We start from the raw sequence: 24,942 nt of genomic DNA, 5'->3' as shown, positions 1-24,942 counted from the left end.
GATCTACCTATCCAGCACCGGCGATGCATGCCTCAGATTCTGCCCTATTCAACAGCATGGCAAACATACGCTTCATATCGGAAAGCACATTGTACGATGTCGTGCTACCCTCGAAGCTTCGAGAACGCTGCACCCTCTCATATACGCATTCTCCCGCACCAAACTAAGCAAAGATATTCTGCATGCCGTAGAGCAATAGGTTCGAGAGCATCTTCTCCCCTTCTTGGCCCGCGGAAGCACGCTCGATGTTCGGATCCGACAGCGAACAGTAGAATCGCCTTATCGGCAATGAAGTGCTCACTGGTAAAGATGGAAGGTATAAAGCCATGTAAGGTTGCACGTCGGTGAAGTGTGTGGTTCGTACAAGTCTCGTGATTTCGTTGGTTGTAGATAACAGCCATCATGCTCTTTGATGCTTCTCTCACGTTGCTCGGCTTATCCAGCATCGTTGCAGCGCAGAACCTTACATGGAGCCTTCCCTCCGGCATCCCTCGCCCTTCGACTTGGGTGTCTTTACCGTCCCCTTCTGTTTCTGCGTCTCTCAGCTTCGGCGTCCCGCCATCCAGTGGCCTTTCAATCCCGTTACCAACTCTTTCGCTGCCTCCGCCACCCAATGTCACCCCTCCGACTGCGCGCCCGACGCTGCCCTCGTTGTCACTGCCTTCGCTGCCACTACCTACAGCTCTACCGTCATTGACACTTCCACTGCCTAGCGTGAACATCTCGCGGCCAGCACTCCCTTCGATCTCGCCAATATCACCTTCGAGCTTGTCACTTCCACTGCCGACCACCTTTATTGGAGTTCCCACAGTTCCAATCTCAAACTCAACTCTCCCAGTTACGCCGCGACCGACACTGACATTGCCAACATTGCGCCCACCGCCGCCACCTCCAGTCTTCAACTCAACTGGCTTCCCTACGCTCACTCTTCCAACGGCAAGGCCCTCATCGCCCATCCTCAACTCGACTCTGGCACCACCTTTCCCAACTTCGAGGCCCCTTCCGACAACCAGTTTTCCCACTCCGAGTCTACCGTCGTTGAGTTTGCCTTCATTGAGCATTCCCACAGTCGGGCCCTCGCCACCCGCTCTCAACTCGACTGTTGTGCCACCTTTTCCGACAACGAGGCCGCTTCCGCCCATATCACCTCCAGTCCTCAACTCGACTGCTGTGACACCATTCCCAACATCGAGGCCCGATGGACCCATAGCGCCGACTCGGCCGGTGCCTTCTGTGTCTTCCGGATCTGTCATCACACCATCCTTTACCCTTCCGACATGGAGTCTACCGACACTTAGTGTCCCGACGGCCAGGCCTTCACCGCCGGCCTTCAACACTACAAATATCGTGCCACCAATTCTCACGACAAGACCTATACCGCCGCAATCTTCGTCAAAGCCAATACCTCCCGTCCCGACATTCAGCGTCACCACACTGAAGCCTTGGCCCCCTGTTTTCAACACGACGATAATAATACCTCCATTCCCAACCACAAGGCCTCTTCCGCCAATTTCTTCTTCTTCTTCAAGAACAACTCCTTCAGTGCCTTCGTCACCAACATCTATTCCACCTGTCTCATGGCCGGTGCCGACATCTCCTATACCGACAACATCAAGGCCGACACCCTCGGCGCCACCCACTTCGAAGCCTTCACCTCCTACTTCGAAGCCTTCGCCTCCACTGCCCCCAACAACCAAACCTTCCGCACCTCTACCACCGACATCTAAACCTTCCTCGCCTCCAACATCGAAGCCTTCCCCACCTTCACCTCCAACATCGAGGCCCACGCCCCCACCTCCTCCTACCTCGAGACCAACTCAACCACCACCGCCATCTTCATCCCGGGCCACGCCAAGCACATTCATAACCAGTCCCTCCCGCACGTCCAGCAAGGCCCCCTCGCCAACGCCTACTGAAGATCCCTGGGAGCCATGCGATCCAGACGAAGACGACGACTGTTGGTGCGACGATGACGATGACTGGTGGGGTGACGACGATGACGATGACTGGGAGTGGTATTGGCACAAGGGCAGTCACCAGTACCACAGGCATCACCGCCACGGCAAGAACGGAGAAATGATCAAGCATGTTGGACATAGGTTGAAGAAAGTCGTGGGCAGAGGCGAGGTTGGCGAGCGGCCTATTGGAGAGAGACCGATCGGGGATAGGCCCATTGATGGTAGGCCCATTGATGGTAGGCCCGTTGGGTGGGGAAGAGTGTAGAGGGTAAACCACTATCATTAATAATATCTATCATTCGTTGCTGATACATATGCCTTGGTCAACTTGAGACAGTCTTTCTGATGTCATCACTCTTTAGCTGTTGAGATCTCTTCGTGTTTTGATCCCATTGATACAGCGCGTGTAAGCGTCGGAGAAGTCGTAACATCGTCCGAATGTATTAATCTCGCGCTGACTTCATACACACCACAGTCAGCTCCCATCTCAATGGCCGCTGTCGTGTTCCCGAGAAGTTGGGGCCATAGCGCATCCAAGCAACTCGGCCCAAAGACCTGTGTCCAGTTCCGCTCCGTGCATGCTGTGCCCAACTTCTACTCATGCATCTTGCCCGTCTAGTTCTGGACTGGCTATTGTTTCCGAATTAGTCGAACTCGACTGCTCAAAGGGTGGCTCGTCGGCTGGTACTCAATTTCTGGCCGGTGAGAACCGAGTTTTTGATATCAATATAAGACAATGCAGACATGTACCGAAAGGTACTAGATGAGTGTACCAGTGACGTGGAGTGTGATCAGTCTAAGAAGGGGCCGAAACTCATTCTAGAAGGAGGTTAACATACGGAAGAAGACGCGCAGCGCTCCAAAAATAAGATCCGCTCTTGAAGAATATGAAACAAAAAAAAAAGATGGCCTTGCCTGAATCTTCCGTTACGAAATGGTATGGCATAGGAGAGACGGCTATGAGCTTGGGCTCTTGCTAGAAGGCAGTGATCTTGACTGGGAATTACGCAGTCCGCACAAAGCTCAATGGGATAATGGAACCGTATGGTCGAAACACTGGTCAAAGCCTCCGTGACAAGATCTCCCTAAATTAGTATCAACAGCTACCTCACACCGATCCCTATCAAGTCCCAATATGAATTCTTCCTGTTAATCAAACCTAAGGCAAAACAAGCCAACCACTGCCCCGTTGTCGGAGCCAACACGATCACCATCGTCCCAGTCCGCACGTCCTCTATTGCCCAATCCATCAATTCTGCCCAGCATAAGAGTGTCAGGATACGTACTCCTGTGGGCTGTATGCGCGTAGTCAAGATGCGTAGAGAAAAGTTCACATCGCCTCGTCCTTGTGTGGTCAAGTGCCAATTTCCACAGACTGTCAACGAAGTCTCTTGTAGGCGAAAACCATACATCGTGCTGATAGGTTCGTGTGCGTAGCGCGTCTATTTCTTTCCTTGTTGAAGATCACAAATCGGACCGATCACTCTTACCTCGCTAGGCAGCCGAATCTCCTGGAAGGTAGGAGATATTAACTTTGATACTGACCCGCGTTGTCTCGAACACTGAGGTATGAGTAATGCATACAGTTAACCGGATGGGACCTTTGCTTAACACTCCCTTCGTCACAGCGATGAGTATACTTTCCAGGAACATTGTAGCTAGTCAGCATCGATGGTTCCATAGCATAGGTACATGACATGACCTACAAAGCAGCATGCTCTCTGAAGACTGTCTGGATGCTACATACTACGAATATTGCTCGGGAACATGTGCTACTTCTTCAAGGCTGTCTGCGCCGGCGGCCTGCACACTATCGCAGCACAGATAAGCCCACGGCTCTAACTTCCATTACATGCACATCCTCTTCCTCCGCTCTACAAGCTCCCCCTCACAGCACCCTCGCATCACCTTCCACGCCCCGCTTTATACCTTGCTGCCACGCGTCCGCGTCAAACCCAGCGCCCGCAAAGTCCGGCACCCCACCCCAACGCCGCTGCGATGCACCGGACACGGCTCGCAAACGGGCCTTCCAGCGGGCTCGGGGCTTTTTTGAAGACGCGGGACGGGACGGTAGGAGCACTTGCGCACGGAGGTGCGTGGTCCCGGGACGGGATGGGGACGTGCGAGCCAGGTGGCTGATGCGGCCTGAGGCATGAGGAGGGACTGTGCTGTGGGCGTGTGGGTGCTGACGCGTGTGGGGGACGGGATGGACTGGCGCGTGAAGGAGTGTTGCAGAGACATGCAAGAGTTTGCAGGACGGCAAGAAGCTGCAAGAAGAGGGTTGCGGTGATGATTTTGCAAGCAACCGCGACTTTCAAACGAACAGGGATTCGTCGGCGGGATGTGTGCATCGACGGTATCACGAAGTCAAGCAGAAAAGGCACGCGTTATGTTACTCTGTTCATTCCTCTCCAGACAAGTGACGGGAAGCGCACCTTGTGCGTCATAGTACATACAATCCCCAACTTCGGGGCACCGCTCACACGTCCTACTCTCCTGCACAACGAGCCACTCCGCACCAGGCTCCATCGCCTCGTCTGATATTAAGAGAAAAAGCCAAGTTCGCAACAGCGCAAGCGAGATGGTAAAAGAATCGATGGGAAGGAAGTAAAAAGGTAAGGGAAGCGGGAGCGATCGCGTGAGGCATGAAAATCTTCAAGCGGCGACATGCGGGGGGAGGCAATTGCATTCAAGAGTGTGCGCGTGTGTGATGTGTGCAGTGGCGGTGGGGTGGGGTGAGGTGCATGTGGTCAGGGGTCTTGCAACAAGAAGCGTAAAAGACGAAACCGCGAACGCCGCAGGACTGGCTTCATGTGCCAAGTCTGCGCCTGGCACTGCCTGTGCTGCCCAGACGCGCGCGAAAAGAAACCCAAACGAACTAGTAGTACAACGGCTCAAGCCGGCCGGTCTATCGAAACTCACTGGTGCGAAAGAAGAGGGGCGTTCAGATCCAGCCGTTTGCTGGCGGACTGCGCGCCATGGTTCCCGCGCCGAGGGGAATGCGTGCTGTCGGCGATGGGCTCGTGCTCGATTTCAGCGAATTCGAGCGGCTCGCGTGTATGCTCGGCGTGGCGGGCGATGTGGGGGAGAGAGTCGAAGACGGGGAGATGGGGTTCATCCTCAGGCCGCTGAGACCGGGGGCAGTTCGCAGAGGTGCGGGAGGCTGAAGGGCAGGCGGTGGTCCGGGTATAGCGGAGCGAGGGGTTGGAGGGAGGATCTTCTCGCGTTGATCTTGGAGGTAGGTGGCGGGAGAGAGAATGGGGAAAGCAGCAGTCTTGCCAGGACTGTGCTTGGCGGGTGAGCCGAGGGTGGCACCCTGGGGTTTTAGAGGGCAAGGAAAGGCGACTGCTTGTAGGGTCTCGCCTTCCAAATCGGAGGGTGTAGTGTTGGTCGAAGGGTTTTGAATGGGAAGCCCAAGAGTCTCTACGCTGGTCTGGCTCTCGTCGCGCCGTAGAGGGGGAACAGGTGGTGGGTCCTGGCCGTAGGTCGCTGCGCCTAGTATTGCTGGTGCAAGTGAGAAGCGGAGGCCAATCTGCACTGTTGCACTGCTGTCGGTACTCTGGTTGCGGTTGTGACGTCCCGAGAATAGAGGTGGCGGCTTCACGAGGAAGCTGAAAGCTTCTCCCACATCGGTGATAGACTTAGCGTCACTGATAGAGCCCTTACGTGATTGCCGGCGCATCGCGAGCTGAGAGAATCGGCTCTGAGGTGCAGCAAGTTTGTCTGGGCTGTAGACAGTCGCAGGCAAACGGGGAACGTCTTCAGCCCGTGTTGGGAAAAGCGAGTAATTAGACTTGTTGCGCCTATGCAGGCCATTGCTGCCGTCCTTTTGCTCCGCGAAGAATCCCGTCTGCACGGGGTCCGGCGGAAGCGGCCACTTGGTGGGATCGATAGGGCCTTGGGATCGAGCGGAAGCCGGAGTAAGCGGGCGTTGCGGACGGTCGAAGTAGCCTGGCTCGAAGTCGAATCTGTTCTTCTCCGGGCCAACATCTATGAGGCCTTGTCTGCTTTCCGGGCGACGGCCGCCTTGCAGCGACAGTGGGCCACTGATGTTCATCTCGAGATCGCTGGGACCGAACAATCGAAGCTTCGGGCGTTTCTGTTTTGCGTTGGCGTGCATCTCGCTCATAGGTTTGATGACAAGGCGCGTAGCGTTGACACGAAGGAACAGATGTACGAAAGCGATGACAATGCCGGAACAGAACAGAGCGACCTCGGCGATCCTTGACGTAGCATATGTGCTGTTGAAGTCCTTTCGGTGAGCTTGCACTTCGACAGGTAGTACGAGTGTCTGTAGAACCGGTTAGTTAGCGTCTCGATCCATCCTGGGCTTTAACGTACGTATAGTAAAGCGGACATGATCAGGTAATAGCACATTCGCGAAGCTGCAATTCGCTGGTTTGGATCGACCTTGGTAGTGCGCATCAACTGGATGCTAATGATAGCCGCCAGTATTAGGAACATGCCGATGAGGATGACGAGAACGACCATCATGAGAAGCTCGTAACGCATCGGGAACCAGATCAGGCTCGCAAAGCATCGGTTGTACATGGGCCAGACAACCGTGGGCATCCACATCATCAGCGTCAGGAAACAGATGAATCCGATACAGATTATTGTCGTCCATTTTCCCTTTGGCGCGAATCGTTCCGCTTTGAGAGCTCGCATCGCCATATCGATACCGAAAACTAGAGTTATAATACCCAAGAGGAAGATCGCTATACGAATCAGTCGAGCAAGCATACGAACAATTGGTTGTACGCACCGGGAAGGGTGATCATGGCCAGTCCTCGGCATTGGTTAGATAAAACACTACTGAGAGAAGTGCTCTGCACTGCTACAAATATAACTTGTTGTATAACCGCACCAGTAGCCAGTACGAGTGGGAATGTCTCTGCGGGATGAACGTTCCGGAGCGCGGCGAATCGTCTGGCAACCGTCAGTTTTGGATGTGTGCAAGTCTGTACGCCGCCACTCACACTTTCTTCAAGGGCGCCTTCAGCGCGGCTGCTCTCTTCGCATCCGAAATAATCCGGTGGACCGTCAACAGTGCCAACCCTAGACTGAAGGCGCCCAATGTCAGATGCATCGTGCGCAGCGTCTGGACCTGAGCAAGCTTGAGGCTCCCAATCAACGTCCGGGTTTCGTTCTGGCTCGTCCACGGGTTCTCACGGACAGCCGAGGTGTTGAGGGTCATGTTGAAGTGCGACCGCACGTCGAGGTGCGGATGTCGGAGGCCCCATCCTTCCATTTTTCCAGCTCCTCGCAGAGAAATATACAAGAACGTTGTTTGTCTCGCTGGTAACCAGCAGCGGCTGAAGGGAAGGTGAAATTCACGTATTCATGGAGGCAGAAACGACTGCTGCCGAACAAGAGATCGTAACCTGTTCAGCTCCAGTCGTAAGTCGTGCCTGAACCTGCCAGCAGTGAGAAAGGAAAGGTAAAGAGCGTAGGCATGAAAGCGTGGAGCCAGGAGTGAGTGATGAGACGTCAAACAGTATTTGTGGAAACCTGGACTCGGACCAGTAGCGCGGGGTTTCGAGACAGCGGTCCTGAGGCGTCTGTCATTCCGCTGTGTGGTATGGGAGCATTGGCGCCCTCCCAATCGGGCCTTACGAGAGGTTGTAACGACGCACGCTAACTTGAGGGGGGTTTCAACATCATGCAGCCCGCGTGCGCCAGGGTGCCTAGGCGGGTGCAGCAAGACCCGTTCGTGGGCCGTTGCTCTGGATGCCCTTCACGCCGCCACAGAACACGGGCTGTGGAGATTGGCTGTGCTCGAGGATGCGCCATCCAAGCCCAGGAGCCGTACATACGCGGAGAGCTGTCGGCCCGGTGCATCTACACATCTATCTCCTCTACGGTGCCATCGATTGATTGTCTAGGTAGCGCTCCGTCATACCTCAGCGCTTCTTCGCATCTTCATCGTTTCGTTTCCACCTGTAGCTCCATATTTAGAGCCTTGGTAGCTTGATCCGGCGCTTTGAGAAACCATCGATTGTGCGAGGCGACCGCTGGCCGGCTGTGGTGAGGTAGGAGAGCTTGGGGTGTGGTTGTGACGTTGTTGGATTTAGGTGTGTGTCAGCCTCTCGCTTCCGGGGTATGCGAAACACCCTGTCAATGCGGCGCTTCCTCACGGAGACCCTCACGCCGGGGATGCATGAGAAAGCAGACGGTAGCTATGGCCTGTATTGGGCACAGAACCGCACGCGAAATGTCCCGGTTGGTGCATTTGCTGAGCTAGAGTCGATGAAGCACGCGCGCTAGCGTGATCTTCCCCAGGTTTGCAGGCGCCCTCAACGACTCAAGTACAGAAACCTCGAAAGGTGATAAGAGCAGCAGGAGCTTGCAAGCTGACCGTGCCCCAGTCAAGTCACGTCGCAATGTTCGTAGGGGTGCCAAGGGGCTGCTGTGCGCATCTATCCTGAGCACATCACATCACGCGTTTGTGAATGGCCTAGGGCGACAATGCTCCAAAGATAACAAACCTCAAAAGCCACCTCCGTACCGCTGTCGCTGCAGCAGCCTCGCAAGGTCATGGTGGGTCATAAGATGCTCTCTAAGCCGGAACACGGGCTGCGGTAGCCTTTGAGTTCAGCGGGTGGCCGGCACCAAGAAAAAAGCTTGATTCGTCCCACGTCTCACGAAGGAATCTTTGGGACAGACGGCACCGCAGTCCGACCAGTCTTCACGCATCAGGGCCGCCACACGTGGAATTCTTCCAGAACATCAGGGCTGCCAACGACCGTGGCGCAAGCTCTGTCCTACGTGCCTCATCACAAACAACCGATTATGCATTTGATAACGGCTGCGCATATTGGCAGAATTAGATGAAGGTAGTAGTGGAGGGTGGGCATGTTGTAAGGTTGGTGGAGATCAGCACGGAATAGATTTCTACCTCTCTCTGCTAACGGAAAGCATCATGTTGAACGACGCTGGCCAAGATGTGCGTGCCATAGCAGCGTAATTCTGGGTGGCTGGGTGCATATTCTGGTCCACTACAAAAGCTGCAATATGCCGTTACAGCCTCGTGTGCAGGTGCCCTGCCCTCATGATTTCGTAAAATCCTCAAGGTATGCCACTAGCTTCCTCACCCCCTCCAGCGACACAGCATTGTCTGCAATGCACAAATGGTTAGCCAGAGCTGCCTTGGTTTTGCTTGCAAAAGATGATGCTTGGATGACATAAGGGGATCGTCCCGGGCAATCTTAAGATCGACGCAAAGGATCTGGAACCTTTGCCAGGCTGACTGGTACTTTGACCTTTCCGTCCATGCGCGTACATAGCATAGACGAGTACCTGTACTTGCTCTAGGAATTGCAGGCCGAAGTTGAAGTGGCAACGAATGGGGAAATATAGCTTCACTTACAATTGCTTGCGCGAATGCCACCCACGCTGCGGTGGCCCTTGAGGCCTAGCAGACCCTGCTTCTCAGCACCCGCAAGGAATGCCTTCTCCTTGTCAGCGTCTCCACCGTGGACCCTGAAGCAGATGTTCATCCTGCTGCGGACCGTCTTGTCCGGGACTACCCGGTAGATATCCGAGTATTTGTCAAGAGTATCATAGATCAGACTGGCCTTCTCATCTGATATCTCTTGTTGACCACCGATTCGCTTCGTGCCGTATGTGTTGACAAGGCCATTCATAACTTGGCCAGCAACCCACACATCGAAGATGGGCAGCGTGTTATAGAGCGAGTTGTTCTTGGCAATAGTAGGATAGTCAAGCACAATGGGGCCCACAGAGAGGTTTAGCTGTCTCAACAGATCGGGCGAGGCCGGTGTGGAGTGAGGCGGGAGCAGGGACTTGCGTATGATTACGATGGCAATCCCCGTGTTGCCAATGTTCTTCTGGGCGCCGCCGAAAATAACGGCATACTTTCGCACGTCGACCTTCCGCGAGATGAAATTGGAGGACATGTCTGCGCAGACAAGAGGAGCATCATCGCCTTCGAGGCTCTTCGGAAAGGCGGGGAACTCGACGCCATCGACGGTCTCGTTGTCGCAGAAGTAGGCTAGAGCCGCTCCACCACCCGACGTGCGAGGCGTGAGGCTCCACTGGTCTTCGGGCGGGATCACGCCAAACTTGCCGCCGTTGGCCTTGCGCGCATCTGTAGCGACGTTGACGTGTTGCGCGCCGATCAGACGTGCAGCTTCTTGCGACGCCTTGAGCGACCACGAGCCGGTCACAAGGTAGTCGAGCTTCAGCTCCTCGTCAACGACTTTTCGCAGCCGCTTGAGCACCTCTTCCTGGTCGTCGCCAACCTCTGCGGCAATCTTTACGCGCTTCTTCTCTACCCATATCGCAACGAGGTTGTACACGGTCGCGCTGAACTCGCCGCTGCCACCGCTCTGCAGGAAGAGGATGTCGTAGTCGTCGGGAATTTCGAGCAGCGTCGAGAGAGCCTGCTTCGCCTCGGCCAGTATCTCGTTCGCTTCGGGCGACCGATGGGAGATCTCGCAGAGGCCAATGCCTTTTTCCCTGTAGTTCAGGAGCACCTGGGACGCCTTCTCAAGCACGACGGTGGGGAGGGGCGCAGGCCCCGCACCAAAGTAGTTCACGTCTGAGCGGTTGACCATGGCGAAGGAAGGGTTGCTGGCTGTTCGGTCGCAGTCGAATGATTAGTAGAAGAAGACACGGAGGCGCGAAATTCGCCGGTTCAAATGTTGTTAGTTCAGCGGAGTCACCCAGCTGGTAGAGTCATAGCATATGATGAATTGCGCGGGAGTGCATCGAGCCCGCGCCGGTGCCGCTTCCGGCAAATGGAATGCGCTGCAGACAATTCTCCAAGAAATGCGCGTCCCACGCGGTCCACGTCAATTGCGTGGGAGGACACTGCATATGATTGTATTATGTGAAGCAATTGAGCGCGCGCAGGCTGATCCAATGGCAGCGTGAGAAGAGCAGATGACTGGAGCGAGATCGGCCCGAGGTTGCCAAGCCAGAAATTTTGGGGAAGCTGGAGCAAGCATCACCACCACGACGCCGCCGTCGGTTGCCATATACGTCGCAATGGCCATGTCTATGAGAGCAGCGCGGTCGCTGTGCCGGACCCAAGCTCTGGTATGTTTTGGTGCGCCCGTTGCGCGCTGTTCGCCCGCTGACATTGTGTACAGTCCCGGGCGCGCCTTCCTCTCCGAGTCACATCGCAACCTCCGCGTCCTGTTGCCGCTCAGCGCACCTTCTGCTCCGCAAGACGGCTATACGACTCATCCCCGGACGTGTTTCCCTCTCTGAAGGAGGGACCCGCCGCCAGCTACCTCTCTACCTTCCAGCAGAAGGCCAAGGTACCGCAGACGCTCACAGAGAAGATCGTCCAACGATATGCTGTTGGCGTGGCAGAGGGCAAAACGATCAGATCCGGCGACTATGTCACGCTGCAGCCGCACAAATGCATGACCCACGACAATTCGTGGCCGGTGGCGCTGAAGTTCATGTCCATTGGTGCAACCAAGATCCATGACCAGAAGCAGATCGTCATGACGCTCGACCACGACGTCCAGAACAAGACAGAGAAGAACCTAAAGAAGTACAACCAAATCGAGGAGTTCGCGAAGAAGCAGGATGTCGTTTTCTACCCGGCCGGACGCGGCATCGGCCACCAGATCATGGTCGAAGAGGGCTACGCGTGGCCAGGCACCGTCGCCGTGGCTTCCGACAGCCATTCCAACATGTACGGAGGCATTGGGTGCTTGGGGACACCGGTCGTGCGCACCGACGCTGCAAGCATTTGGGCAACCGGAAAGACGTGGTGGCAGGTTCCTCCGGTCGCCAAGGTCAATCTTACGGGCGCATTGCCGGACGGCGTGACGGGCAAGGATGTCATCGTTGCCCTCGCTGGGCTCTTCAACAAGGACGAGGTACTGAACCACGCTATCGAGTTCACCGGTAGCGACGAGACTCTGCGAACTATTCCTGTGGACGAACGTCTCACGATCGCAAACATGACGACTGAGTGGGGTGCACTCACGGGACTGTTCCCCATTGACTCGGTTCTTCACAGTTGGCTACGAGCGCGTGCTACAGATGCCGCCATGTTCGGAGCCCAAAGTGAATACAAAGACCACCACCAGGAGCAGTTCCAACACGAACGTATTGACAAACTGTTCACCTCGACCGGTATCGTCGGGAAGGAAGCTGGCGAAATCTTCAAGCCCGCCTTGGCTGCGGACAAGGGAGCAGTGTACGCCAAGGAGCTCTTCCTCGACTTGTCCACGCTCTCTCCCTATGTGTCTGGACCCAACTCTGTCAAGGTCGCAACCCCGCTCGCCGAACTGCAGGCTCAGGATATCAAGGTCAACAAGGCGTACCTTGTCTCCTGCACCAACTCGCGGGCATCCGACCTGCACGCGGCCGCCAGGGTTTTCAAGGAGGCGGCTGCTGCCAATGGCGGCAAGATTCCTAAGCTTCCAGATCATGTCAACTTCTACATTGCTGCCGCGTCCATTCCGGAGCAAAAGGCCTCCGAAGAGCTGGGCGATTGGCAGGCTCTCCTCGATGCGGGTGCCCAGGCTCTACCCGCAGGCTGCGGACCCTGCATCGGTCTCGGTACTGGTTTGCTTGAGCCGGGCGAAGTTGGCATCAGTGCCAGCAACCGTAACTTCAAGGGCCGAATGGGCTCACCGGATGCCAAGGCTTACCTCGCCAGTCCTGAAGTCGTTGCGGCAAGTGCTTTGGCTGGCAAGATCTCTGGACCAGGTTGGTACGAAGAGCCCGCCAACTACGCGGGTGTGCGCCGCGGCGAGGGTGATGGCATTGTGGAGGAGGAGCGTATGATGACGATTGAGGACATGCTCGAGAGGGCTATCAAGCAGGCGGAGGAGCAGATCGAATCAGCCGAAAGCGCCGCTGTCGAGACCCAATCCGTCAACCCTCCGGACGCGGGATCTGAGGCAGAGACTCTCACCGACATCCTGCCTGGCTTCCCCGAGAAGATTGGTGGCGAGATCGTCTTCTGTGACGCCGACAACATCAACACCGATGGCATATACCCGGGCAAATACACATACCAAGACGACGTTACCCGCGAGAAGATGGCGGAAGTTTGCATGGAGAACTACGATCCTACATTCGGCAACATCGCAAAAGCAGGAGATATACTGGTCTCGGGCTTCAACTTCGGGTGTGGCAGCAGTCGCGAGCAAGCCGCAACCGCCATCCTCGCGAAGGGCATTCCGCTCGTTGTCGCAGGTAGCTTTGGCAACATCTTTAGCAGGAACAGCATCAACAATGCGCTCATGGGCGTCGAGGTACCCAAGCTAGCCAACCGCCTCCGCGAGGTCTTCTCTTCTTCGGCACCAGCTGGCTCACAGCAGAATATGCAGGAGCCCTCGCAGAACCGTGAGTCGCTCGACTCACCGCCACCAGCGGCCCAGGCGCAGCCCTCGCAGTCTAAGCAGCTGACCAGGCGGACGGGCTGGACGCTCGAGTGGGACGTGCGCAGGAGCACCGTCAACGTGCAGGAAGGACCTGACGGTAAGAAGTGGAGCGTCAAGGTTGGCGAGCTGCCGCCTAACGTCCAGGAGATTATCGCGCTTGGTGGTCTGGAGAGCTGGGTAAAGAAGGAAATCGGAAGCACGGGTTAAACATCGCATTGCACGCGTATTCAGCAGCTGTATAGGACTTGTATACCCTTTGACTTTCAGCATGGGCGGCGTTCTGGAAGATAGATGTATCATATTGCGTTGTCAATCTAGCTCCTCCTCTGTTCGGCATTATTGGTCTGCGTTCTCCGTGTTCTTCCCTTCTTGTCCTTATCCTGTTACTGCCTCTTCCTCTCGTCTTTCTCCTTCCTCTTCTACATTGCGTGCTCCTCAGTCGTTCGTACCGCCTCGGCGGTTCCTCTCTGCGAATACACGGCCGTCGCCGCGTTCCTTGGGACGCATCAGAAACAACACACCAAAAGCCACGCAAAGATCACCTTCGAGGGCACGCTGTACCAGTATACTGCAATCGCCGTAAAGATCCACTTCCACGGCACGCTGAAACAGTAAATTGCTAGTGGGGTAGCAGTTGCGCCGAGAGTTGAGGAAGGAGCGATCGACGAACAGGCGGCAGATACCGCTAGGAGGTGGAGGACTAGGGTAATGGGCATAACAGGTTTATCTCGAAGGTATTTAGGTACTGTACAATGGACTTTAGTGTGGATATTAACGGGAGCAGCGATGCACAGGTTAAAGAATGGGACTGGTTTCTGTTGAAGGGACGATACATCTTCGTGTCCTGACATGGTTGTGGGGCACTTTCGTCCGAGCCAAATGGTGTGGCTGGTTGGTGGGATGGGAGACGCAGTGCCGTTCTCGTAGGTCACAGCTCTCAGTCTCGCCATTCAACACCAACAAACCTCAGTAAAGTGTTCGCCGGGTTCGAATACCCGACACCCTTGCGGGAAAGCAAGTTTGACTCGGTCTGTGGAATCAAGTTATTTCTTGACGAGACTTCATGTTGGCAAAAATCTTTCAAAAATACCACCGGAGTCTTTACCACATCTCCTCTCCCAAAAGTAAACAAAACCCAAATAATCAAAGCCAGAGGCTAACTCTACAAGATCGAGGTGTTCCACAATACACGATAGGGTGTGGCACATTGGTTCTTCTAAACATCCCACCTAGAGCATGGCCCGACCCCAAGCGTACCCCATCACACCTCCGACAAGAAGACCTTGAGCCACGATCGATATCACGCCTACATGAGAACCGGGAGCTCCTTTGAAATGTTTTTCTGCCCCTTTCCACTATGCGAATACGCATCACCCGGGTGCGTCTTGTCGGCCTTCTTCCCACACTTTTTCTTCTTCTCCTTGCGCGCGCAGTCATCATACCTCTTTGGAATCTTGCCCTTCTTCGTCACCTTCTTGAATCGCTTGCGGCACGCCTTGGCCACAAGGCTGTGATTCTTGTTGAAGTATCTGGCGCAGCGCTCGTAGTCTCCTTCGAAGCGGTTGCGAGCGACGAGACCGGTAAATCTTGGCGGGGCGACGCAGACGGGCTGCAGGAGTTAGTGGTGGGAAGTTGCAGCGGGACGGGGAACGTTTGGGGGTATGAAGGCTGCGAGGGCGCCGGTGCTGCATGTGTTGGACTTGCTGACCTTCCAGGGGGCGTAGGTCTTCCAGCTCTAGGCGAGTGCGGTCGTGCTCAAGAGTAAGATGAGCAAGGAGGAGGGTAGATTCATTGTGACGTGTTGTCGTTTGGTACGTTGGGTACAAGGTAATGGAGACCGTTCCGAACTGTGTTAGAGATGGTGTAGCAACTCACTTCGTATTCCTGAGATACGCCGTGCAATTGATGCTTGCCCGTGTGAGTGTGAGCGGGATTGCTTTTACGGAGACGCAATTGCATCTTCCTTGACTATGATTTCGACCACAGTTGTTGAGAGAGACTGTGTAGTGTTCATGGTGCGCTGGCGTTGTTGGCAGCCCTCGCTTCCAGATCAACGTGCCCATTTCCCCATGGTCATCCACACGAATGAGATAGTACCTATTGTGCCATAATGACTTTCACAGTATCTGTCGAAACGATGATGCCTCGCCAGACTTAGCAGCCATGTACCTATGCCGCGCAGCTCATCTGCATTCTGATTCCCATGGATCTTCGAGGGTGTTGCCCCTTTGCGAAATTTATCTAAGAGGCCAGCTGAGGCGGAGCCACTGATGTCTGCGTTTTTGTGCTTACACTGCTTCTGTTTTGCGTAGTCTACAAAGCAGGCTCCCGTCCACGTTCAAGCTTAATATACCAGACCAACCATCGGACCAAAGCGCATATTTCACTGCAACGATGAGAGGGATATTCTACTCAATCCAATCAATTTAAAATCTATCTCGGTAATGACTGAATGCGAATTTACTCAAATACCCCCAAAATGCCACCAACTTCCAACTCCTCCAATGCAATACTGTCCATCTAATGTTGTCTATAGCTGCATTGGTGTCAGCGGAGTCGTATGTGGATGTTGGAGAAGCCATACTGTTCGCGTGATCGCTTACTCGGTGTCGGCGTTGATCTGGGCCTCAGCGTCCGCGTGGAGGATAGCGCGGGCGACGGTGAAGGGAGAGCGCTTCTTAGCGCAGTTGGCGTCAGGGGCGTTGCAAGCACCCATGCCAGGAGCGCAGAAGATGTTGTCGTCCTTGCAGGCAACGGCAACGGAAGCGAAAGCAATGGCGATGATAGCGAAGAACTTCATTTTGATTGAGTCGGTTGGTTGGTTGCTGATGGGAGAAGTTTGAGCGTTGATTAGAAGGAAGCTGCGACCGGGCAGAAAGAGTGACTGTGAAGTGAAGTGAAGTAAAGTGAAGAGTAGTTGATTGGAATGGTAGTGAGTGTGATGATGATCTTGGGGAGGAGAATCCAAGAAGCTTTATATTGTCCCTCCAAGCACCTCTACAATGGAAATTTCGGTGTTGGCTACTCCGCCTACTCGCGCACGATACCTGAACAGGGAGATGGCACAGCGTCCGAAGCGATACTCCGATGGCTTCAGACAGTAGCATGAGAACTCCAAGATACAGTCGCGCGAGAGATGTCACCGCTTTGAACACTTCCGTAGGGCTGCATTCCTTGAAACGCACTAACCAGTCTGTGCATGGGGATACAAGCATTTCGCTAACTCGACAAGGGCAAGCTGCAGATGTTGTATCGCCCGAGTCATCACTGTAATTGGCTTGAAACATGCCTAGCGAACGCGCTAAGTCCAAAAGTCCGATCCCCAAGGCTGAATTAGCTAATCTCACTCCTTGGCGCCCCCAGCTGCGCCCCGTATGACCAACCTCGCCTACGTCGGCACGAATGAGATGGTCGGGGCAACGCCATACCAAGAGCATTACAGGTCCGAACATAGGTGAACCCTACATGTCTACGCGACGCCCACTCTCCGATCAGGCTGCCCAGGCCTTATGGTACCGAAACTTTCCTTCCTCTCACATTTTACGAGACTCAAGTCCGACGCATCTTGGTGTAGAACATGGAGGCCAGTATGAACTCGCACTCAACTAACGTCCGACATGAACGGCACGATGTATCGAATTTCCGTCGTCTTTACAGCAATGACCAGGCTGCTGCATAGGTCATGCGCAAAACAAGCCAGAAGAAATGTCCGTTGAAGAGGTTATATGCTCCACGAAGCTGAACTTCGCTGCGATGAGCAACTACCTTCCTTCACCATTATCTTCCGTCAGATCTTTACGGCTGGTTTCTGATTCTACGACACTCTTTTACAATCATTGATATTCACTTCTCAAGACTCTTTGCACATCGATTTCCGATTCTTGACACTCTTTACAACTGAACTTGATTTCTCCACAGTCTATTTACATTATTTATTTTTTCAATTCTTGACCCTTTTTCGACATGGCACTCCAGGATGAGTGGACATTAGCTTTAGCAGCACAGCATATTGCATGGGCTTTTTCATTTTGTGCCACTTGTCTCGCCGTGGGCTGTGTCCCCGACCTTGGCAAATGGACTGGATTCATAGTACTTTTGGCCCCGGCAAGCGGTGCATTGTACACATCGCCGAACCTCTCACCAAATAAGTACTTTAATGACACTTACTCTCGGTTTGTGATTATTCTCTTCTCTTACATGGTAGCTTTATGCTTCATGCCGGGAAGCAGGGTGAGCGTACGTTGAGTATCGGGTCTCTGTGGGTGTTTAGTGAGGCTGACAAGTGGACACAGGTGACCAAAGACAAGACCAAAGAGCTCGATACCTCATGGAGAGCAGGTTGGAAACGCGCTTACAATGCCAGAGGCATCGGGCTGGCTTGGGAGAACCCCTATCTGTGGCCCGAACAGAAGAGCACTATCGTTTTTGCCAAACCTTCGAGCGAGACTTACAAAGACAAACCAGTCGAAGCCCCGGCATCACGTCACGCTCTCGCGACTAGGAGCAAATGGTCAGCTGTGCTGATTCATTGCGTGTACTTGCTGATCAACTATGTCGCCATGAAGCTCTACTTTGAGTACAGGGTGTCGGCGACGATCGGCGGTTTCGTTCGCTCAGACTTAAGTCCAGAGAAAGAAGGGATCCTGCGACGTCTATTCCTGCAGTCACAACCAGAAGGGCTAGTCACATCGCCTGTCACGGTCCGAGAACTCCAGATCCGCCTCTTGTTAGCCGCCAACAAGTTTATTCCTGACGTTCTATCTCTATCTGCCTTCCACGACCTCTTGGCCATCATCTTCATCGCGACTGGCATCGACCAACCGTGGGAGTGGCCGCCGCTATTTGGCCCAGTGTCCGAGGCCTACACCATGCGACGTTTCTGGGCCAACTTCTGGCATCGCCTCGTATACAAGTCGTTCAACTTCCACGCATCGACGTTTACCAAGGCACTTCGCATTCCGCAGGGCACATCGTTCTCCAGGATACTAAACAATTGCCTTGTTTTCGTGCTCTCGGCTATCATGCACGCAACAGTCACATGGTTGTACGGCGGGAAGTGTGCGTGGGGCAGGGGCACGATGGTCTTCTGGTGCATACAACCTTTATCATTTGTGCTCGAGGGTTTGGTCCAGTACAACTGGAAGCAGTACCGGAAGAGCAAGTTGTGGTGGATGAACGCTTCGGTTCTTGCAGCCTTTGAACGAGTTGCAGGGTATGGGTGGGTTGTTGCTTGGCTGATGTGGTGTGCGCCCAAAGCGGATTTCGCTTTCCAAAATTGTCGTGCATAGATTTTTACGATACCAGTTCTTGCGCGAATGAAATCTCTTACTATGTCTTTGCCAGCATCCTTGAAAACCGCCTGTAGAGTGGTCTGGACTGTGACAATCAAGTGAAAGTTTTTCTGCATTGTATCCGTCTCATGGTGAGCCGCTTTGTGGATATGATGCAGATGGCTACGGGATTCAGCGGGGAATTTACCGCGATACGGAGTTGGACAAGAGGGGACGGGATAGGGTGGGGTTAGAGCATATCAGTGGGGAAGATACGGCTCTGGACGCGGTACATATCGTGCAGCGGTAGTGGTTGCTCGTGATAGAGCGTGGCTGATGCTTCGGACGCTTCCCCGTTTGGCGATGGAGTTCCTGATTTGACGGGGATCCTTTCGGCAACTGGAACTCTTTATAGAAACTCTCTCTTGTGTCGGCATTTGAAACAGGGACGGAGAGCTACCAAGATGCTACGAGATTATAGGTATTCTAGTGCAAGTTAAAGAAAAGTCAATCACACAAGCCATATTGCTACAAGGCAGTGCCACGTCTTCCATGAATACATTTTCCAGTGATGGCATTCTTTACATCAATTTATCCACAAAGCTCTTGCTCCCATCACGAAAGCCTTATACCTTCCAAATCATGACCTCGCACTCGCCCGTCCCCATGTCTACCTCTCATCTATAAAAACCATCCTCATCCCAATCTCTGAGCAGCACCTCACTCTTCGGACAATCGAACGAATCCCCACATCTCCCACCCGCCTTACACCTAGCAGGCCACCGCTCATCAAAGAAGCATAGCTGACGCATGCACTTTCTATAGGTCGCGTCATCCATGGCCCCGCCAGCCTGCACGCGCTCGACCATGCAGCGCCGCATAATGTCAATGCACGGCTTGCACAGCGTACGATCCAGGATTGGCTTGTCCTTGCCAGAAGCACGGAGCGCTTCTGGCTTCACCTTTGGCTTCTCGGAGGGGCGCGGGACATTGGAAGTTGCGGCTTCGGTGAGTGGTGTGAAAGAGGTGATAAAATCCCGAGGCTGAGCGTTTTCGGTGGGCGGCGTGAGGGAGGTGGTAGAATAAGACTGCACTGAAGGGTCGCAATTTCTCGAGAGCCAACATGAAAGCCGCTTTAGCTTCTCCAAATACCAGTCATCGGAAGCTTGCTTTCGGTCGACGCTTTCCGGAGGTGGAGCCGGCGTCTTGGAAGCTGAGCGCGTCTCGCGGTAGACCATGATCGTAGTCTCTAGCTGTATAGATGGCGTGGGCGTGGCGGATTGAGCTTGGGGCGTCGATGGACCGTGTTGCTCAACCTTGGGCTCGACTTCAGGCCGATTCACATGCAGTTCCTCGTCCTCTCCGTTCTCGATAGTCGGGGGCGCACCCGTGCGAACGGGGGGCAGCGGTGGCGGGGGAGTCGTGGGTGACTCGACGGTCCGAGACTTTGCAAGTGTACGCTTGTACTTCCGATTGTCGAGTAGGGTCGTGGGCGCGGGGTACACGACCGTCGGGGGAGCGCTGGTCGCGCTAGTGGTCGGCGTTGATGTGCGTGAGTAGAGGGAGGAGAGGGTGTCGGCGCCCCATGGGGTCTTTTTGCGGGTGTGTGGCCCCCGAGCGGCGACGGAAGCGGTGAGGAGTAGTAGGGGCGTGATTAGTTGGAGGAGCAACATGGCTGCTTGGACGGAGTTGACGAGGTTGGTACGATGTTAAAATCGTGGTGTTAAGTGAGGGTTTGCTGATTGGTTCGGGGTGGGTGCTTTAAGGAGATATGGTAGAGATGTCAAATTGTGGGATCTGTGTTTGTTAGGCGAGCACTGTTCACCTTCCCCACGAGTGTGAAGGTGAATGGGCGAATCTCGGCATTTTGCAGTGAAGTCTTACCATATACTAAACTTGTGCCTATTCTTCAAATTAGTGTTTCATGGAAACACATTGTATGGACCAGGAGTATCAGATGAACGAGGCTAGAACCCTCAATTAGTCAGTGCTCTCCACTAAGGAGTTGAATAGGACCCGGCGTAGCTCTGCATTGTATCTTTCAGTAAGACTCTCGCATCGTCTTGAAGCAGAAGTCTCAGATCACCGAGACAGGAACCTTTCCAGCTGTCCTCTTCATGCCGCTCTGAATTCCAATTCCCTCATGTGTTCATATAACCACACAGCCTTTAGGCGGCCCCAGCTCTCCCCATTTCTTCATCAAGTGGGCCGCAACCTGCGTGGTGAATTTCCCAGCTTTGTGAATGCACAGCTCAGTAGCTTTAGCGTCGCCGGTGTGCGTGTCATAAGCGGGGCATCTGAACGCCTCTACAGTCTTCTGCTTGCGGTCTAGTACTGTCCAATGATTAGCTCATCAGTACGAGACATAGTAAAAAGACTTACAAGTAGTGAAATAAGCCTGGAAATCGCCTATCTCCCTACGACTCGTCATCTGATCTCTCTCCTCTTCGCCTAGCATTACGTCTGCCAATTCCTCTAATCGTTGAATTGTCTCCGGACTCACGCCCTGCGAATATTCAGGTTGTCTGGCCTGTATTTGATCCAGCGGCTTCCCATGCGGGCTCATCAATATACGGCGCCCATCCTTCGGCGTGAACATGTCTCTGCCCAACGGATTACGCATCACGCCGCCGTTCGCCGTGATCGCTTGTACAGGCTCGGATAGATCCCACGCGTAATTAGTCTCGGTGACGTTAAGTCTTCTCGAGGGATCCCGCTAATTGGCTCCTCAAGCGACATTGTGGTGTCGTTGGCGTACCGGCGCCTGAGGTTCTCATGCTCGGCATGCATAAATAGCCAAGCTCTCAGTGGATTCTCAGCATGACTGGCATTGCCTTTTCTACTCCAATTTTGCGCTTGAATAGTATATCGCGGATATAGTCATCATTCGGATTTTGCAACTGTACTGTATATTGTGTCAGTCCCTTTTGGTCCGCAGTGGACGACCAGAAAAGAAAGGAGGACCGGGCATGCAATGGACGTACCCCTCTGGTAGTATATATCATCCTGAAGATCAGCGATTACAATATCCATACCCTTTTCAGGATTGCCCTGGATCGCGCGCACCACGAGCTGAGGATTGGCCGCCGGCCGGACAGTCACGATTCCAGATGAGACTTGGCCCACCAAGATGGCTTGGATTCTCGCAGAAAGTCCTGATATCGGTGTTCCAATCTGCCTCTGCTGGGCTTGGAGACGTGATAGATCGTTGATGATGCCCTTCGCCTTCTGACGCAGACCGCGGTAGCCCTCGACTAAGTCCTTCCGGGAGTTGTTGCCAGAATTGACGCCGTTCTCGTTTGACAGTTCAGTGGTGTCGGCTTCACAGTCGCTTTCGTCTTCGGGATTGACTTCTCAGGTGCTCTGACGGCTGCTCTGGCTTCGCTCGTATTGGTGCCTGCTGCTGCTTTGGCACTCTATATACCATCAGCTCTCCATCCCCACACCCTAACCTTAGTGTCATACCTCCGCTTTTGTCGCATGCGCAAACTCTTCCAAAGGTTTCATTTCAGCATCACCGGGCGCCTCACGCTTCAGCTCTGCAATGTAGTCTACAGCGGCGTCAAACCACCCAATCGAGACGTAGTGTTGCGCGAGCAACGTCTTCACAGTAAAGGCCGGCGGGTGTCGTTGTATGTCTTCCAAGAGCTTTACAATCAGATTCATGTCCGGCTGATCGTTTGGCGTTGCCATTTTGGGTGGGTTGCCGTGGGTAGCGGGAGCGGGTGACAGTGAAAGGGAACGTTCGCTCGCGGTGAAAGCAGCGATGTGACATTAAAGCTTGTTTGTATAAATGCCTAGTAACACTGCCGTCTATGTTTACATCTCGCGGAATGACCAAGTATTATAGCTTATTATCAAGAATGTCAAGAGACTGCGTGTACGTGTAATCTCTAGCATCAGGATGCACTTTCACTCAGTGAATGGGCGAGCGAGGAAGACATAGCGGTGGGATAGAGCATGTGCGATACAGCAGCCCATGGACGATAGCTCAGGACTGTGGGCGAAGCGAAGCACCTGCACAGCTGCGGTCGCTGGTACCGGTGAGTCTGTTGAGGTGGGAGCCCCAAGCATGCAGGCAGCGTCGCGCGACCCCGCTAGTTCCATGAAGGGTTTAGCGAAAACACACCTAGAAGTAACAATGGAAGGATGAGGGTGAATATATGTATTTCAGAAGATAGGATTGATGCTGAAGGATCAACCATATAACTATAAATATACTAGCTGTACATGGGAACTGACCCTGGGTATCTGTAAAGAGAAGCATAACGCCGTGATGCATGTCGGTTCCGCCCCCAGCTTGCAATGCCAACCTTTCGGATTGGGTAGATCTCATCTGCAGATCATGGATCCTCCACGCACGGACAATCGTCGTGTTCGACGTCGGGCCTGTTTGCGTGCGGTCGCGGCGAAATATCGAGATTACACATCGCTGGTGGAAGCAGACGGTGGTGGTTGGAGGATTGAGCCTACTCAGACTGTTGTGTGCGAGCGCCGTGGAAAGTCTTTTCGCACCGGACTCTGCGGCGCACGTTGACCCTCGACATCGCGCTGCGCGTTGGCGTACAGTTCCAGCACATCCACATCCCTCGTGTCGGTAGGGTCCGTCTCATCAAACCACGTTTGATCTCCACCTTGATTCTGCTTCTTCGGCTGGTGTGTAGCATTCAGTGACTGCACTGAGGAAGGCCCAGAGTCATCGTCGAAAGCGCTCCGCACCATCGACAAAGGGTCACGGTACTGCTCGCCCTGCTGGAAGAACGACTGGTCCGGTCTAGACACAGGCTCCTTTTGTTTCCCAGGGTGGCTATTCTGGAAGGGAAAATGGAAGCGCCCCGAGCCCTCACCCTTTTCGTGCGGATCGTGGCCATCCGAGCTGGTCCCCATATCCGACAGATTGCGTTGGTTCTCTCTTGCTTCGCGCTCGGCCTTTTCCCAGGTCTGGACGAGATTGTTGTCATTGCGGATTCGACGGTCGCTGTCGTCTGCCGAATAGCTGCCCAGACGGCTGATTTTGAATGCTCGTAACCGATCAAGTGCCATTTTGAAGTCGTCCAGAATGACTGAATCTGTGAGGCACTTGAACACAAAAGCCAGCTTCCAGAAGGGATTGATGCCGGTGGAGGCGCCACCGATCCTGAGGGCACCGGTGACAGCGCACACATCGCAGATGACAAAGCTGATGCTTATGATCATCGAGGCGAGCATAATGCCAAAGCGCGGAGAAATCCGGATGATGTCTCTGATAGTCATGGCGTAGTGTGTTTTAATGATGGTGAATAAGTAGACGGTTGTGATGATCCACCAAGGGTCCCGGAAGAGAAGTTCGAGTGGGCGTGTTCTGGTGAACCATTTGCTGTTTCCGTTGAAGTAGGAAAAATTGGCGTAAATCTCGATGACCCAGTAGGGGAACGAAAGCAGGCATGTGTACAAAAAGACGAGACTCCAGAACCGAGAGAGGAAAGGTTTGATCTTCATCCAGGAGATGATGTTGTGCAGGAACCACGACATGTTGAGGGGGATCGCGGCGACCGAGAGCCACCAGCTGCTAGCTTGGCCACCGGGAAACAGCCAAAAGCCCTGCCATATCCCAAAAAGTAGCTGCGATAGAAGTTAATAAGCGTTCAAGAAGCACACAATATATCAGAGCTGCGCAGTACCTCTATGAGAATCATCTGAACACTTAGTCAGCGGCAATTTTTGTCTTGGCGTGAAAAGTCCTTACCTTGTGCAAAAGCACTCCTCTGCGCATATTGGCAAGGGTAATGAAGGTCATGATGATTAAACTGCCGACGAGATAGCCCTGCGACCAAGCTTCGATGATGAGGCCCTCCGGCGTAATGGGCATCGGGCTGTGGCCTACGATGTTCGCTTCCACATCTCGTGATATTCGAATCGTCGGCATGATGCGGTTCAGTGCCAGCCTCGAGGAGGCCGAGGTTGCTAGCGTGGCGTAGCGTGCTTGGATGCCAAAAACATTTTATGGCTCCCAACAGTCGACTCGGTGCAAAAAGGGAGCGAGACCACGGAGGGGGCGCGGGGAGTTTATGGGAAAAGCAGGTGATGTGTGAGGCACAGTGGTACCGAGGACGTACGGCGGGTGACATGCTAGGCGCCCTCTTTTTCCGCCATCGACTCCGCAATTTCAAGGCGAGGCGTTCGGTGACGATGAGTTCGCCGCTCGGCGACGACTCAGAGGCGGCAAAAAGAGCCACACTTGGCCGATTGTGGGCTGGCCTTTTGGCGTTGGTGCCTCCCAGCCGTTAGACCCGGATCGCCCCTCGGCACGACTCTCGCCTCTCGCCCGCCTCCTTGCCAGCAAAGAACGCGGAAAGC

The 24,942-nt window shown here is 54.1% G+C and overlaps 10 protein-coding genes across 10 annotated transcripts; 3 read left to right on the top strand and 7 right to left on the bottom strand.

Annotated features, from left to right (window-relative positions):
* Positions 1-2,921: 2,921 nt before the first annotated feature.
* On the bottom strand, positions 2,922-3,440 carry CC84DRAFT_496509 (uncharacterized protein). The gene has a single exon (XM_018186530.1). The coding sequence runs from the start codon at positions 3,368-3,370 to the stop codon at positions 3,062-3,064; it is 309 nt and encodes a 102-aa protein (XP_018041213.1). The 5' UTR covers positions 3,371-3,440; the 3' UTR covers positions 2,922-3,061.
* A 153-nt stretch (positions 3,441-3,593) lies between these two features.
* Positions 3,594-4,342, top strand: CC84DRAFT_496508 (uncharacterized protein). The gene has a single exon (XM_018186529.1). It carries the CDS (start codon positions 3,656-3,658, stop codon positions 4,112-4,114), a length of 459 nt encoding a protein of 152 aa, XP_018041212.1. The 5' UTR covers positions 3,594-3,655; the 3' UTR covers positions 4,115-4,342.
* Positions 4,343-4,774: 432 nt separating this feature from the next.
* Positions 4,775-7,414, bottom strand: CC84DRAFT_496478 (uncharacterized protein). The gene is made up of 4 exons (XM_018186528.1): positions 6,938-7,414; positions 6,724-6,887; positions 6,300-6,676; positions 4,775-6,249 (listed from the first exon to the last, which is right to left on the bottom strand). The coding sequence occupies exons 1-4, from the start codon at positions 7,207-7,209 to the stop codon at positions 4,903-4,905; spliced, it is 2,160 nt and encodes a 719-aa protein (XP_018041211.1). The 5' UTR covers positions 7,210-7,414; the 3' UTR covers positions 4,775-4,902.
* A 1,415-nt stretch (positions 7,415-8,829) lies between these two features.
* CC84DRAFT_1161688 (phosphoserine aminotransferase-like protein) lies at positions 8,830-10,805 on the bottom strand. The gene is made up of 2 exons (XM_018177805.1): positions 9,328-10,805; positions 8,830-9,075 (listed from the first exon to the last, which is right to left on the bottom strand). Exons 1-2 carry the CDS (start codon positions 10,535-10,537, stop codon positions 9,008-9,010), a joined length of 1,278 nt encoding a protein of 425 aa, XP_018041210.1. The 5' UTR covers positions 10,538-10,805; the 3' UTR covers positions 8,830-9,007.
* Positions 10,806-10,946: 141 nt separating this feature from the next.
* On the top strand, positions 10,947-13,634 carry CC84DRAFT_1139706 (homoaconitase). Its single transcript, XM_018176250.1, has 2 exons — positions 10,947-11,021; positions 11,075-13,634. The coding sequence occupies exons 1-2, from the start codon at positions 10,971-10,973 to the stop codon at positions 13,541-13,543; spliced, it is 2,520 nt and encodes an 839-aa protein (XP_018041209.1). The 5' UTR covers positions 10,947-10,970; the 3' UTR covers positions 13,544-13,634.
* A 2,108-nt stretch (positions 13,635-15,742) lies between these two features.
* Positions 15,743-16,280, bottom strand: CC84DRAFT_1161686 (uncharacterized protein). The gene is made up of 2 exons (XM_018177804.1): positions 15,921-16,280; positions 15,743-15,872 (listed from the first exon to the last, which is right to left on the bottom strand). Exon 1 carries the CDS (start codon positions 16,134-16,136, stop codon positions 15,936-15,938), a length of 201 nt encoding a protein of 66 aa, XP_018041208.1. The 5' UTR covers positions 16,137-16,280; the 3' UTR covers positions 15,743-15,872; positions 15,921-15,935.
* A 1,019-nt stretch (positions 16,281-17,299) lies between these two features.
* CC84DRAFT_1173178 (uncharacterized protein) lies at positions 17,300-18,701 on the top strand (the record flags this gene model as incomplete). Its single annotated transcript, XM_018180013.1, has 3 exons — positions 17,300-17,572; positions 17,629-18,548; positions 18,680-18,701. 3 exons carry the CDS (start codon positions 17,300-17,302, stop codon positions 18,699-18,701), a joined length of 1,215 nt encoding a protein of 404 aa, XP_018041207.1.
* Positions 18,702-19,163: 462 nt separating this feature from the next.
* Positions 19,164-20,560, bottom strand: CC84DRAFT_496428 (uncharacterized protein). Its single transcript, XM_018186527.1, has 2 exons — positions 20,491-20,560; positions 19,164-20,403 (listed from the first exon to the last, which is right to left on the bottom strand). Exon 2 carries the CDS (start codon positions 20,277-20,279, stop codon positions 19,284-19,286), a length of 996 nt encoding a protein of 331 aa, XP_018041206.1. The 5' UTR covers positions 20,280-20,403; positions 20,491-20,560; the 3' UTR covers positions 19,164-19,283.
* Positions 20,561-20,755: 195 nt separating this feature from the next.
* On the bottom strand, positions 20,756-22,299 carry CC84DRAFT_1173176 (uncharacterized protein; the record flags this gene model as incomplete). The annotated part of the gene is made up of 5 exons (XM_018180012.1): positions 20,756-20,940; positions 20,989-21,305; positions 21,365-21,461; positions 21,591-21,900; positions 22,072-22,299. 5 exons carry the CDS (start codon positions 22,297-22,299, stop codon positions 20,756-20,758), a joined length of 1,137 nt encoding a protein of 378 aa, XP_018041205.1.
* A 780-nt stretch (positions 22,300-23,079) lies between these two features.
* Positions 23,080-24,454, bottom strand: CC84DRAFT_1083020 (uncharacterized protein; the record flags this gene model as incomplete). Its single annotated transcript, XM_018173999.1, has 3 exons — positions 23,080-24,207; positions 24,267-24,281; positions 24,332-24,454. The coding sequence occupies 3 exons, from the start codon at positions 24,452-24,454 to the stop codon at positions 23,080-23,082; spliced, it is 1,266 nt and encodes a 421-aa protein (XP_018041204.1).
* Between the last annotated feature and the right edge of the window lie 488 nt (positions 24,455-24,942).

The sequence above is a fragment of the Paraphaeosphaeria sporulosa genome, assembly GCF_001642045.1.
Source record: "Paraphaeosphaeria sporulosa strain AP3s5-JAC2a unplaced genomic scaffold CC84scaffold_2, whole genome shotgun sequence".
Classification (NCBI taxonomy): domain Eukaryota; kingdom Fungi; phylum Ascomycota; class Dothideomycetes; order Pleosporales; family Didymosphaeriaceae; genus Paraphaeosphaeria; species Paraphaeosphaeria sporulosa.
The sequence above is the reverse complement of the archived record's forward strand: the minus strand, read 5'-3'. Positions and strand labels throughout refer to the sequence as shown.

Excerpts from the sequence above, each read along its gene's own strand:
- CC84DRAFT_496509 (XM_018186530.1), bottom strand. The coding sequence starts at position 3,370 with ATGTATGGTTTTCGCCTACAAGAGACTTCGTTGACAGTCTGTGGAAAT.
- CC84DRAFT_496508 (XM_018186529.1), top strand. The coding sequence starts at position 3,656 with ATGACCTACAAAGCAGCATGCTCTCTGAAGACTGTCTGGATGCTACAT.
- CC84DRAFT_496478 (XM_018186528.1), bottom strand. The coding sequence starts at position 7,209 with ATGGAAGGATGGGGCCTCCGACATCCGCACCTCGACGTGCGGTCGCAC. Across the intron at positions 6,677-6,723 it reads GGCCATGATCACCCTTCCCG|CGATCTTCCTCTTGGGTATT; the intron begins GTGCGTACAACC and ends TGATTCGTATAG. Across the intron at positions 6,250-6,299 it reads TCATGTCCGCTTTACTATAC|ACACTCGTACTACCTGTCGA; the intron begins GTACGTTAAAGC and ends CCGGTTCTACAG.
- CC84DRAFT_1161688 (XM_018177805.1), bottom strand. The coding sequence starts at position 10,537 with ATGGTCAACCGCTCAGACGTGAACTACTTTGGTGCGGGGCCTGCGCCC. Across the intron at positions 9,076-9,327 it reads TGGCATTCGCGCAAGCAATT|ACAATGCTGTGTCGCTGGAG; the intron begins GTAAGTGAAGCT and ends TGTGCATTGCAG.
- CC84DRAFT_1139706 (XM_018176250.1), top strand. The coding sequence starts at position 10,971 with ATGGCCATGTCTATGAGAGCAGCGCGGTCGCTGTGCCGGACCCAAGCT. Across the intron at positions 11,022-11,074 it reads TGTGCCGGACCCAAGCTCTG|TCCCGGGCGCGCCTTCCTCT; the intron begins GTATGTTTTGGT and ends CATTGTGTACAG.
- CC84DRAFT_1161686 (XM_018177804.1), bottom strand. The coding sequence starts at position 16,136 with ATGAAGTTCTTCGCTATCATCGCCATTGCTTTCGCTTCCGTTGCCGTT.
- CC84DRAFT_496428 (XM_018186527.1), bottom strand. The coding sequence starts at position 20,279 with ATGTTGCTCCTCCAACTAATCACGCCCCTACTACTCCTCACCGCTTCC.